At 37.1% G+C, this 14144-nt stretch overlaps 1 protein-coding gene across 2 annotated transcripts in view; it reads right to left on the bottom strand.

Annotated features, from left to right (window-relative positions):
* The window catches only part of PHLDB2 (pleckstrin homology like domain family B member 2), a 117749-nt gene extending 109133 nt beyond the window's left edge, over window positions 1-8616 (bottom strand). Inside the window, exon 1 of one of the 2 annotated variants that reach the window (XM_044670101.1) lies at window positions 7276-8616. In XM_044670101.1, coding sequence (XP_044526036.1) covers window positions 7276-8607 — 1332 coding nt within the window. In that variant the 5' untranslated portion in view covers window positions 8608-8616. The remainder of the gene's footprint in view (window positions 1-7275) is intronic. The other variant, XM_044670102.1, reaches the window with a different exon arrangement.
* Between the last annotated feature and the right edge of the window lie 5528 nt (window positions 8617-14144).

Raw genomic sequence — 14144 nt, forward strand, 5'->3', positions numbered from 1 at the left:
GGTAAAAATAAACAATAGAAAAAATAAACTTTGTCCCTGTTGCTATTCTAAGAACTACTTACAAATTCCAGCTGCTTTGACCCCCAAACTCACTTTTGGAATTCAGCAAGGGATTCTATTCTATTTTCACGAAACTTCCTCAATCTTCTCCTTCAGGAAAAGTAGAGTGACCCACTTAGGAGGGATCTCATCTTGGCAAAGAATCCTTCTAGACTCCTTCACACACATGGAATGTGCTGTATTTTGTTCACTTGGGGGGAAACTCTAGTCTTTTTTCTTATGATCAGATTTTGGACTAGGTGACAGTAAGGTCCGAAAGCTTATTGATCTTTTGGCTCCAGTCAGGAAGACGTGAATTGAAAATCCAACCTCAGGCACTTAATTAGCTGTGTGACCCTTGGCCAGTCACATAAGCCTTATCTGCCTCAATTCCTCAATTGAAAAATGAGGATAATAATAACAACTATGTCACAAGGTTGCTGTGAAAATCAAATGAGATAATATTTATAAAGTATAGATCCTGGCACATAGTAGGCATTGAAATGTTTATTTGTTTCTCCCTTCATTCCTTTGGCTGTTTTGATGAGAAAACAAAAATAAAAATGAAACACATGGTTTGTCCATTTGGATAATCAATGTGATCTACTTTTAAATTCATTTGGCTTCTAGATTGAAATCTGATCTGCTCAGTCCTGACATAAACAATGTGAGCTCTTTGGGAGCTGGGGATGCTTTCTTATCTTCTTTGTATCTCTAGGGCCCAGCCCAAAGAAAATGCATGTTGATTGACTGGTTCTCAGTTTCTTCATTTTGTTAAGATGAAAGGATAATCTAAGGTGGTCTCTATTTTCCTTTTTCATGATGAAAAATATGTTATGGTTCTTTGTGGTCTAGTTATTCTTAGTGAGAGGCAGGGGTCAGGGAGCATTTCCATCCCTATCTCTATTAATATAATCATAAACTGCCCAGAATTCTCAGTGCAGTCAATAAAATACAGAAAATAAATACAAACAAAAATCTTTAATAGATTTGATAGAAATTCTTTTGATCATTGGATAAAAAGACAGATGGTACCATATGAAAAATATCTTGTGTTTGGCTAAATCAGACACAGCCCTGGGTCTGTGTATAAGACAGCAAGCCAGTCCAAAATTGAATAGTTGAATGGTGGGTCAGTTGAATAATGGAAGACTCCAAGCTCAGGAGGCCCTTGAGAAGACAGGCTCTGTACTAGGGAGGGATGGAAGGGGCAAGCCCAGAAGATGCCATGCTCTTCCCACTGACAATATTATCAGACAGACTGAACTAGGAGCAGATAATAAACTGAGATAGACACATACCAAGAACAAACATTAACATAGGTAGATGAGAAGGAGAGTGCCTGAGGGAGGAAGTAGCTCCTGGGAATTTGTTCCCTCATGGAGGAGAAAATGCCAGCTATAAACTCTAGAAAGGCAATAATTTTATAATCTAGCTTAGAGTTACTCCTTTAGGGAATTTCATGAAGCCTTCACAAAGGAATTCAAGAAAGGACTTTGTAACCAGGAGTTATGAGTTTGCTATTTGCCTACACACATTTTCAACAAGTGTCTCTTAAAACCTTTTTGGTTTTTTAGTTTGAGCTCACTCTCCCCATGGTGTGTGGTGTATGCAAAGGGAGAGTGCACCCCTGATTTGAGGGAATGTTTTTGTACCTTGAGAGGCAGCTAGGGAGCCTGGAATCGATAATACATGGGTTCAGATCTGGTCATCATCTAATCATTATTAAAAAACAAACTCAGAAAACTTCAGAAGCCTCTATTCTTTGGGTCCATTACATTTGGTCCCCTGAGTCCTCTTCTCCTTTATGATTCAACAGTAAGAGTGGTAGGGAAGAAGACAAAGTTTTTTGTCTTGTTTGCTCATCACTACCAACAACCACCATCACTACTGTCAAGTCCTGGTTACATTTGACTAGATTACCAAGAAATAGGAGATCTTAGGTGAACACTCAATAAGTAGCTCACTTTGTTAGCCATGCTAGATTCTGTATCGCAGTGCCTGGGATAATGTCACAAGGGATATTATGTCAAAGGACCTCCACATCTAACTCATGATTTGTGGAGTATTTGGAGCTAGAATTTATTTGAGCCGAATTATGGAAGGTCTCAGAGAAAGGTGATATTGGCAGGGGTCTAGTCCCATAATATTCAGTTGCTATTCAATCCTGCCCTTTAAAAATCTCCATGTCACCATACCAGATCCAGCTCATTATTAGAGTGAATCATTGTTTCCAAAGCCAATTTCTTAAAGAAATAGTATACTCCTAAATCCTATTATTAGTTCATCATATCGCCAGTCTTAGTTGTTTGTCAGATATTTCTAAATTCTCTAAATACATATCACCACAAATCTGATTAAAATAGTCTCTATAGAGAGAATGCCTTTAAACCTTTTTTGAAATGAAAACAAAAAAAAAATCTGAAAAGTCATCAAAGCCATTAAATCTTTAGGGGTGTTAGTTGGCCAAATGGGTGGTTAATGTGTATAATCTGATACACATTTATTTATCTGGAAAATAATTTTAAAAACAAGGGACTCACCAGTATCATTAAGAACAAGTGATTTTCCCCCTTTTTTGTGTCAACCATTTCTCCTATTTTGTACTTTAAGTTTTTATTTTATTTATCTATCTGTCTATCTATCCACTGAGAAAAATATTAATATTCACAAGGATCATAGATATAGAGTTAGAAGAGACCTTATGAGGTTAATGCCCTCATTTTATAGATCAGAATACTGAGACTGAGAAAGGTTAAATTATTTGGCCGATTACCTAGAAATAAATGAAAGAAGAGAAATTTGAATTCAGGTTCTCTAATGCTAGATTAAATATCACTCATTACTTTTTAGTTTAACTGGTAAAGTAGTTCCTCCCCTGACACCTTATCCTGGTCTGGATGTATATTTGAGATCCTAACAGTCATGTCAGCAGAACGTCAGCTCTTTTGTAGATTCTACCAAACTGAAAAGGCTTCAATCATGAGTCCTGAAACAGTGTGTTTCTATTTCCCAAATTCAGAGTGACATATCCAAGTTGACATAAGGCATTAGATTTTCTGATGTCTCAATCTCGAGATTGAGGCTGAGATCTGCATAAGCACCCAACTTGACTGAATCATGGATTCCTGAAGCACCGACATATACTCATTAGGGCTATTAATCATTAAGCAATTTTCATAGTATCAGCTCATTCAGCCTCTTAAAAGGTGAATAAAATGCCTCCCATGATTGGAGCACCGGGTTCTAATCCGGCCCTCTAGATCCCTGACAGGAATTCAGAACAACTAATCAGCAGTGCCCAGATTTCAGGGCAAGCTCCCCTCAAAACTGAGAGTGAGGATTTGTAAATTTGTGGCACCATCAAGAGGCAGCTGCTTGTACTGCCATCACAGATCGACAGCCCACAGTTTGCTGCCAAGTATTAATAAAGGATACTGTTCTTTCAAATACTGCTATATAAGATTACTTCCAAAATATGTCTGAGATTCTAAAATGTAAGGTTAACGAAAAAAGGAGATAATTAAGTTTTCCAACTTGCCTTCCCTTCCCACCATCCCCAAAATTAAATAAATAAATGAAATGAAATCTCTGCTTTTGTTCCTGGTCAGCTGAGGACAGCTGGCACTCCCATTTTGCTAATGATTAAATGCCTCAATATTTACAGAAGGTCTGCAAATATGCCAGCTAAGTGCTGTCTAGAATGGGCAAAGACAGCAGCCCTTACCTTGTGAGTGCAGTAAGCTGATGGTGATTGCTGAGACAGCTTTTTATCTTCTTAATTTGGGTGTTATCAAATTTATTCAATTTTATTCAACACCCTGGAGATTTGTTGTCTGTCAGTCATGCTATGGCAACAGATTACCATTACCCAATGCCCCTTAATCAGGATAATTTTACTAAGAAGTGAGCATAGAATGGAGAGAGTCAAGCGATAATTGGAAAGATGTTTTAGGCTAGTAATAATAATTGCTATCATTTCTATAGCGCTTTAAGGGTCATAAAGTACTTTATATGTTATCTCATTTAATTCTCAAAACAACTTTGTGGGGTAGATAGTAGTAGTATCCCAATTTTACAGACGAGGAAACAGAGGCTGAGAAAAGTTAAGCAACTTGCCCAAGCATCATCTAGCTAGTAAGTATCGAAGGCAGGAATTCTTCAAACCTTTTAAACTCCAAATTCAATATTCTAGGCATTATGCCAACTAGCTTAATTAGTTAAGTAGATACTTCAGAAGGTAAGCAGATACTACAAAAATAATTCATCTTTGCCCTTAGGGCAAACTTGGGTGAGATCCTAATAGCCCCAAGCTCTTCTGCCTAAATTCTGATAGCATTTCACATTACTTAGAAGCTCCTTTGGCTTGGGTCCCACTAATTCAGGTATTAACCTTTTTAGTGTTAGATATCCCTTTGGTGAAAGGGTCCCTTTCTTGGAATAATATTTTTAATGGAATAAAATATATAGGACTATCAAGGAAAGCAATTATATTGAAATAAGGTATTCAAGATATATTTTTTTAAATATTCATGTTCTCTACATTAAGAATATCTACAAAGATTACAGCCATCTTGGTATAATAATGAACTCTGAGTTAGGAAGAGTTTGAATCCTGCTTTAGGCTTTTCTAGCTCTATGATCCTGGGTAAGTCACTTAACTCCTCCCTGATGTCAGTTTTCTCATCTAAGAAATGAAAGAGTTGGACTTGGTGACCTCTGCAGTCCTATTCCAGCTCTAAAACCACAATACTAGGACTTCTGAAAATGCTTATATTCAGGATGCAGTAAGAGGAAGACTGCATCAAAGAGGAGGAAATTCCTTTGGGTCAGATCTGGAAGACAGCATAATTTCCAGCACTTATGAATGTTTTCATATGTTAAGGGAGTTTCCCTTCCCCTAAGAGAAGATTTACTCTAATCTTAAGCAATAACAAAGAAGACTGTCTCTCTCTCCTGCCCCTCCCCTACACTTTTGGTTGTTGTTCAGTAGTTTCAGTAGTATCCAACTCTTCCTGACCCCATTTGGGGTTTTCTGGGAAAGATCCTGGAGCGGTTTTCCATTTCCTTCTCTAGCTCATTTAACAGATGAGAAAACCGAGGTCAACAGGGTTAAGTGACTTGCCCAGGGTCACACAGCTAGTAAGTGTCTGAAGTTGGATTTGAACCCAGGAAGATGAGTCTTCCTGACTCCATGCTCAGCACTCTATCCACTGGTGTCACCTAAGTGCCTATGGACATGGAGCAGTTACTACTAGTCTTGCTGGGTGTATTGGTTAGTTTTGTGAATTGTTTCCTCCCCATTTTTTCTAGTCTTCATCACAGGAGATGCTTCCTCTAGTAGGAGAAAGAAGAAATAGAGATTTGGAAATTAAGATACTTAAAAAACCAGTTAATTAAATTAAAACATCCACAAGCTAAGGACCTAAAAGAAATTCACTGAGAATTGTCTTTTGTCTGTTCGTTTTCAGGGAAATGTAAATGCTTGTGGAAGAATAGGAGTGTTTGGATTACCTTGTCTAGCTTCTTCATTTTAACTATGAGAAAACTAAAGTCCAGAGATATTAAGCGATTTGTCTGATATCACACAGTATGGCTTAGATCTGGGAATCAAACCCAAGACTTACCTCACAGGTTGTGGTCAATTGTATTCGTGGTTCCTGAGCTATACAGAGACTTTTGCTTTTCTCAAGGACAGCATTAACTAAAATACATTAGCAGATCCTCAAAAAACTTCTTGAACTGTAATAATAAGAGCTTACATTTATATAGCACTTTAATGTCTGCAGTGTAATTTACATACACTAATTCATTTGATCCTTAGGTCTTTCTTCATTTTGCTTTTGGGGATAATCAATCAGCTATTTTCTTTCTGAAATGGCATTAATGCTGTGTGTCCTTTCTCAAAGGGCAAGTTTATGGAGTATATGAAGGCTGGCTAAGGCTGCTGATGTTGGCCTCATCAGACACTGTGGAGTTTTGAAGAAAGTCATTAATGTGAGGAACTATTATCTAAACCACGCTCATCACATCTTGACTCAATTACTACAAAAGCCTCTTAATTCATCGCTCTCCTTTGAGTCTTTCCCTACTCCAATCCTTCCTCCACATAGCTTGTGAGGCAATTTCCCCCAATTACAGATTTGACCATATCATTCTTCTACTTAGTAAGCTCCAGGGGGGGATACTCATTGCTTCTAGAATAAAATATAATCTCTTTTGTCTAGTTTTTAAAGCCTTCTCTACTTGTCCCCAACTTATTTTTCTATCCTCTTACGTTATTCCTCTTTCTACACTGTAAAAAACAGTACAGTTAGGTGGTCCAATGGATAGAGTGCCAGGTCTGGAGTCAAGAAGACATCTTCCTGAGTTCAAATCTGGCCTCGGACACTTCTTAGCTGTGTGACCCTGGGAAGGTCATTTAACCTTGCTTGTCTCTGGTTCCTCATCCATTAAATGAGCTGGAGAAGAAAATGGCAAATCATTCCAAGAAAACCCCAAATGGGGTAAAAAAGAGTGGGACATGACTGAAAAGACTCAACAACAATCCAATTGGTCTTCTCTCTATTTTTCAGACAGGGCCCTCTGTCCTCTGTCTTTGTGCCTTTCTAATGGTACTCTCCCTTTCTGGAATGTACTTTCTCTTCATCTCCTGAACAGCTTGAAGGCTATTTTCTACACAGACCTTGTTCTATACTTCTCAAATGCTAGTACTTTTTCTCCCACACTACTCAATATTTATTTTGCAGATATTCTGCATGTATTCATACATGTGAATTGTCACCTCTGAGAAATTCCTTAAGAGAAAGGTTTGTTTTATTCTTTGTCTTTGTATCCTTAATATATTGTTATGATTGGCACATGATAGATGTTTAATAAATGTTTGTTGACTGATTTTATAGATGAGAAAACTGAAGTACAAAGAAGTTAAATAACTTGGTCAAGGTCTCTTAGGAAATAATAAGGCAGGATTTGAACTTAGGTTTTCTCAGCTTCAATCTCAGCATATACCTGTCATGACTAAATCTAATGAAATAGGGAACATGAAAGGAAAATAGGAAAATTTGGGAAATAAGAAAGGACAGTAGTTGTGAGCATGAATAAGACTGATGAGAATTCTAGACTTTTGCATATTTTTTGACCCTATGTCCAAAACTAGTCAACATCCAAAGAGCACAGAGAGCTGCTTTAGTAAGTAGCTGAAACGGTGAATAAAAGTAAGAAGAGGAAAGTTACCAATCGCTCCATCTCCTGTTCCTTTAGTCTTTCTTCTCTCTGCCTCCGGTGATAATCCATCAGATCTTCTCTTCCTGAAATGGAGCTAATGCTGCTTTTCCTTTCCCTAAGGACTGGCTGTGGAGTACTGGAAGTCTGTCTGAGGCCATCCAAGTCAGTGTCATCGAACTCCATGGAGCTACGAGAAAAGTCCCTCCTGCCAGCAAATACTCTGTTGAGCTCTCCAGGAGAAAATGAATTATTAGGGCTTGTCCCTGAGAACATGATCCTGTCAAAGTCATCAGATGCACAGGATGAGGTGGAAGTCAGCAACATTTTCCTAGCCACTCGGGGGCTTGAGGGAATGCTAAGAGTTGAACTAACATATGGATGGATGTCTGATGCAGAGTTCTTATACGGCAAAGCCCCTGAGCTTAAAGAAGAAAAATTAAGGTAATTGTCTCCATTGGTTATGCTTTGAGGTAGATCCTTTTCCCCAAGTTTCTTTCTTTTGGAGTTCCCTAGAGAATTTCTTGGGGGCAAGCTGAGTGGCATTGGCTGGTTATCAGCAGCTTTGTACAACCTGGGCAGCGAACGGCTGTATGCTCCCATTTGACTTAGGGAGCTTCCTGAATATTTCCTAGTTCTTAAACCAACATTCTCAGCTGTTATCTCCTTGTGTTTTGTCATTTTGGGTTGAAGAGTCAGGCTGTCCTGAATGTTCATCTTCCTGGCTTGCTTTGGGCTGGAGGGCATGCTTGTTGCTCCAGACCTCCGGAGAGGTGAAAGACCAGCATCACCACCGGAGCTTCCATTCCACATGGTCAAGAGGGAACCTGATGCTTTCCGGCTGTCCAGCCCCTCAAGAAAGTAGACGTTGTCATGCGACTTATTCTTTGAGCTGTATTTGGAATAAGGAAGCTTACTGGCAAGTTTTAAGGACCTTTCATCCTCCCAGCCAGCACAGTGATCAAAGTCTGCTGTCCCAAGGGGATATCCACTAAGGGACGGCGAAGTACCTAGAAAAGGAGTGGGAGGTTTGGTGGAAATGTTTTTGTCAGTGCCATCACATAGGAACTGCTTACTTCCCTGAATTTTGGCAAAGGAGGTGTTTCTGATGCCAGACCCCATAGGAGATGGACTTCTTTTATTAGTCATTGGTTGCGAAAGAGTTAAGTAGGAACCAGAGTACTCTCCATTAGTTTTAAATCTTAGACTAGAAGTGTATTTCTTCTGGTTTAGGCTATCCATTATGCCTTGGAGATTGTTTTCAAGAGAATTCACCACAAAGCCTTCCTGTAAGCTACCATTTTGTAAATCCAGCTGGTTTTGCATGTGGCTGTATTCGGCCATAATTTTGTTGGAATCTGTATAAAAAAAAAAGATAAAGAAAGATAAAGACAAGCTTTATTCAACTAAAAAAATAAAGAAAAGCTAAATGTAAGATCCAATGACTTGTAGTTGAAAATCTTATATCCTGATTTTTAAAAACAAGCTAATATACTCAGACCTCTTGATTTTATAGAAAAGTAGGATTGTCTTTTTTATATTTATATTCTCAATGTTTAGAGAATTGGTACTTAACAAATGTTTATTGACTAATTCATACTAATAGGCCCAAAACTACACTGCAGATTGCAAAATAATAATAAAATAGAACAGAAATTCTTTTATAACAATAACTAATAATAATATCAAAGATGGAAAATAGTCCCTAAACCAAATACAAGTATCAAATTTTACTAATACATTTTAATTAGCCTACATCACTGAAAAACTGTAATAGCTCATGAAGAAGATCCTCTTACTGATTCTATTGCAAATATTGGAAGATATATTTCCCTTCATTCTTGGAAAGAAAATTCTTGAGGTTCCCAAATTCAATCCTTGCCAAATATACTTAGCCTTTCTTCCATGAACAAAGAGGTTTTGGAAATGGCATCAATAGGTAAATCCGTGGCATTCTTATTAAACAACAATATCGACAACAATGACTTAATAAAGCACTATATCAGTTAAGACAAGCCAAGAATCTCACAAAAAATATTTTGAGAACAATCATAACTTATTCTATCAAAGTGGAATATTTATTTATTTTTAAATTTCATTTACTTAATTAATTTAGAATATTTTTCCATGGTTACATGATTCATGTCCTTTCCCTCCCCTACTCCCTCCCCTCTCCTGTAGCAATGAGCAATTGAGTTGGGTTTTACATGTATCATTGATCAAGCAAAGTGGAGTATTAAAGATGGGACTTGCTCACTGACTATGTCTCTTACATCTTAGCTTTCCATTGGTGGAGAGAAAACCTTTGTTTACTTCTATAAACAAGAAGATAATTCACATGTTCTTAGGCAGAATGTAACCTCTAGAGCAGTTAACCTGAGATCCACAGACCCACGGATTTCAGCAGATTCGTGAACTAGAATGGAAAAAAATACATCTTTATTTTCACCAACTCCTAACTTCAATTAAACATTTTTTTGATTATGAATGAAGCCACCATTATGTAGTGGTGAATAGATTTCACCAGACTGCCAAAGGAGTCAATGACAAAAAAAGGTTAGAAACCTCTGCTCTTGAAGAACATGTGGGACACTCTCTATTTCTAGGCTTTTTAATGAAGCCATGATTCTCTCAGTTACCCAAGCAAGAAACTTCAGTCACCTTGAATTCCTCCCTCTTTTTCATCTCCAATATCTAAACAGGTGCCAGGTCCTGCCTTTGACAATGCATACATATTTACAGTATCCCTTTTTCTCTCTTCCTGTTTCTACATTCCTGGTACAAGAGCTCATTACCTTGTGTCAAGATCTCTGTAATGGCCTCTTAACTGGCCTCCCTGCCTCCAGTCTCTAGTCTCTTACCTCCTTTCAAACATTTTGTGGTATTATAATCCTGTGCTTATTATTAACATCGAGTCTATTATTAATCTGTATGTATAAAGTGTTTAGGGTTGTTTGTTTTTTTGTTTGTTTGTTTGGTTTTGTTTTTGGTAAACCTTTAACAAAATAGTTTCTTTTAAAAAATTCACATAGATGGGGGCAGGGAGAAAAAAGCAAAAACCATTTAACAGTCTAAAAGGAATTATAGGAAATGGGTAGGCCTTTTATTAGATTTGGGACCTATTACCACAGTGAACACAATGACCCAGGAGATAGAGGCTTGCTGGAAATAGCAATTTTATGGGAAATTCGACAAAGAACATGTATTTGAAAAAAAACGATCTCTATCAGCTTGGGATGTTCTGGAGTGAAAAACAAGGATCCCAGACTGATTAAAAGAGAAAATAAACTTGGGCAGCTACTGCCAATGCCACAGGTTTAATAAGAAACTAGGTCTAAATAACAGTCTAAAACAAGAGGTTTAGAGAAAAAAAGACTTTTATCAAACAACTGTAACAATTGGCTAGTGAATTTACTTAGACAAATCAACCCAAACCAAAAAAAATTAGTCATAGGACTCATTAATTTTAGAAACTTGAGGAATCTTATAGCTAAAAAATACTCAGAAGTATTTTTCTCCAAACTCTTTCTGAATCCTGTTGATCTATCATGAATCTTGCCTATGATAGCCCTAACAACAGATGATCTAGATCAGTGATGGTGAACATTTTAGAGATGGAATGCCATGCCCACCCCCCTTCCAGAAACCACATGCTATGCCCCTCCCCACCACATTCTGGGGGTATTCCCTGCCCCCTCCTTTACCCCACACAGGGGAGGAAGCACTCAGTTTCTTTATTTATAAACCTAAATTCAAACAGGTTTTCTGACTCCAAATCTAGTATCATCCTTCTATTGCACCAGGTAGTCTCTCACTTATTCATCAACTCAAATATTTCAGCTTATTCAACTAGAAGGAATAGATATCTAGACAGTTTGGTGATTTGGTGAACATCATATAGCTAATCAGTGGTAAAACTGGGATTCACAAAGTATTCTCACTTCAAATCCATTGCTCTTTCCATCACGCACATTGCCTCTCAAATGATCAAGCTACAAGTATCTGTTTGTATCTACTGTATTCCAGATACTGTGGTAAAAATTAAGGATAGAAGTACAAAATACTTCTATACAGCATAAATAGGAAGTTAATAAATATAAACAAAGTAGACAAACACTTTAGTTTGCACCATAGGCAAAAACATTCTGCTAGGAGGTTTTGGTTAAAGGCATTTGAAATCAACCAAATGGACAAATATGGCAGCTCTGTTCTTATTCCATATGAATAATAAAATAATAGACTTGTTTTATAATATTGAAATAAATGTCTGACTCAGAAAATGTTATATTTCAGCTATGAATGAATAGAGTTGTCCGGTTTTTAAGCAAAATGATTCAGATTTGACTACTGTTTGTATATAGCTATTATAAAGGTGAACAAACCATCTTGGATTAGTGATTGAAAATGAGAAGAATTATCATTAATCATATCACACTTTGAGACTTTTTAGCCAAAATATAGACTCATTAATAACATTATAATGGTTATTGTTTTGTGTTGTAAGTATGAAGAAAGAATAAAATGTTTTATCTCTACCAAAAAAAAAAAGAAAGAAAGAAAACAATCAAATGTTTCCTTCCTTCCCAAGTCATTTAGACTTTTAAAACAGTAGAATGCAAACTGTAACAACACTTATTCAGTTTTAGGAGGGGTATCTAGCTGTCTTCCTTGATTTTACAGGCACAGATATTCACAGGGCTAAGTTCTTCCATAAAAGGCTGTTTGAAACAATGAAACCAACTGAACACATTGCTACATTCCCCCAACTATTCAAAATGACTCTCATCCCAAAAAATGCACATCAGGCAAAATTACTGATTCCATTTTAAAACTTTATCAGTTGTATGTGAGCACAAAACCACAAAAGCATATGAAATGAACCTTTACTAATAAATGGGTTTTTGTATCCCTTTCAACCTAGCTCAGGCCATATATCCATCCAGTTGCTAAATCTTGTCATTTCTTTCTCAAAAACATCATTCCATATTTAGTCTCTGCACCAGCCACTGGCTGGCTCCCATGACCTGAATATTCTCTTTCTGACTTCCTATTTTCTGACTACTAGGAATCACTGGCATCCTTTAAATCTTCCCACCTTCAAAGGGAAGGCTTTTATCTTCCAATTACTCATTTAGCTGATAGGTACCAATTTATACACACTTTCTCTTCCACATTACAATATAAGTTCTTGGTTGCAGGCATGGGTTGTTTTAGTTTTTGCTTTGTACCTCTGACACTTAGTACAGTGCCCGAGTATATAGTGAGTGCTTAATAAATTGATTCTTATTCCAAGCATAGAGACAGGAAGTCCTGGATTCAAATTTGACCTCAGATGCTTCCCGTCTGGGTGACCCTGGGCAAGTCATTCAACCCCAATTGCCTAGCCCTTAATGCTCTTTTGCCTTGGAACCAATACTTAGTAGAGGTTCTAAGATGGAAGATAACAGTTATTAAAAATAAATAAGTAAATAAATGCTTCTTGTTGTTAATTACCCAGATACCCAAAAATAAAACCACCGTGAATTTAATTGAGTATCATTAAATCTATTTTATACATATAAACATACATATTTTGGTTCTAGTTTTGGTAACTATAACTAAAATTAAATAAAGGTAAGCTGACCTAAAATGGGCATTGTCAAAAAGCAACATAAAATTTTTTTCCCCCAACTCTAAAAGTCTATGATTAGAAGAATTCCTCTGGAATTAAGAGTAGGTAAGATTGGGATTCAAATCATGCTTTTGATATTCATCAGCCAAGTGACTGTAGACAGTTGGTTTAAGCTCTCTGAGCCTCAAGCAATTCTCAGGGCTCTTAAGTTATAGAATGGCTAATAATTATCTCTTTTGACATATTCATTAGGTCAATGTTTCTTGAACATATCTAGATTTTTCAATTAAAAATAACATCAACAACAATAATAGCGACAGCTAATACTTGTGCTATTGTTCAGTCATTTAGTCATGTTCAACTTCTTGATCCCATGGACCACAGGTATCTCCTTGGAGTTTTCTTACCAAGGATATTAGAGTTGTTTGCCTTTGCCTTCTCCAATGGATCCAGTGGAGGGTTTCTCGGTGTTTTGGTTAAGATCAAGTGCAGTGGATCCCGTGGACCCTTTTGTCAGGCAATCGGAGATTAAGTGACTTGCCCAGAGTCACATAGCTAGCAAGTGTCTGTGGCTGGATTTGAACTCGGATCTTCCTGACTCTAGGGGCAGCATTCTATCCATGGAGTCACCTAACTAACTGTCTCTTTGTCATACAAAGGTTAAGTGACTTGCTCAAGATTACACAGCTAGGAAATGTCTGAGACAGGGTTTGAACTCAAATCTTCCCAGAGCCAGTACTCTTAACCACTGAGCTACAGTTGCCTCTAAAGTAACATTTATATAGTATTTTATGGTTTGCCAAGTATTTTATTGTATTTCATCTGACCCTTACAACAACCTTGTGAGATAGGTGCTACTATGTTATTACACCCATTTTATAGATGAGGAAACTGAAGCTGAAAGAACTTAACTTATAGGTATCTTAGGTCACATAACAAGTAAGCATCTGAGTCGAGTCTACCAAATTCAATGCTAAGAATACATTCCCTTTACTATCTTTCACATCAGTGTATTTATGGTTTTATTTTGTGGTTTTGGTTCTGCATGAGTGTGCTCTTACAACAGTAACCAGTCTGGAATTGTTTTGCATGAAAATAAAAAGAAAAAAATTTAAGATTAATTAAAAAAAAAGATCACATTCTTTCCTACATCATCAGCCACTTGGAATCTTTAGTTTTCTTCAAGGCTCTGCTCAGGTATCCCACACCCTGTTCTTCCCTCCTCCCCCACCTTTTTTCCCTCTTCTCAAAATGCCTTGTATTTTTTGGT

This window comes from Gracilinanus agilis, chromosome 3 (genome assembly GCF_016433145.1).
Source record: "Gracilinanus agilis isolate LMUSP501 chromosome 3, AgileGrace, whole genome shotgun sequence".
In the NCBI taxonomy this organism is placed as follows: Eukaryota; Metazoa; Chordata; class Mammalia; order Didelphimorphia; family Didelphidae; genus Gracilinanus; species Gracilinanus agilis.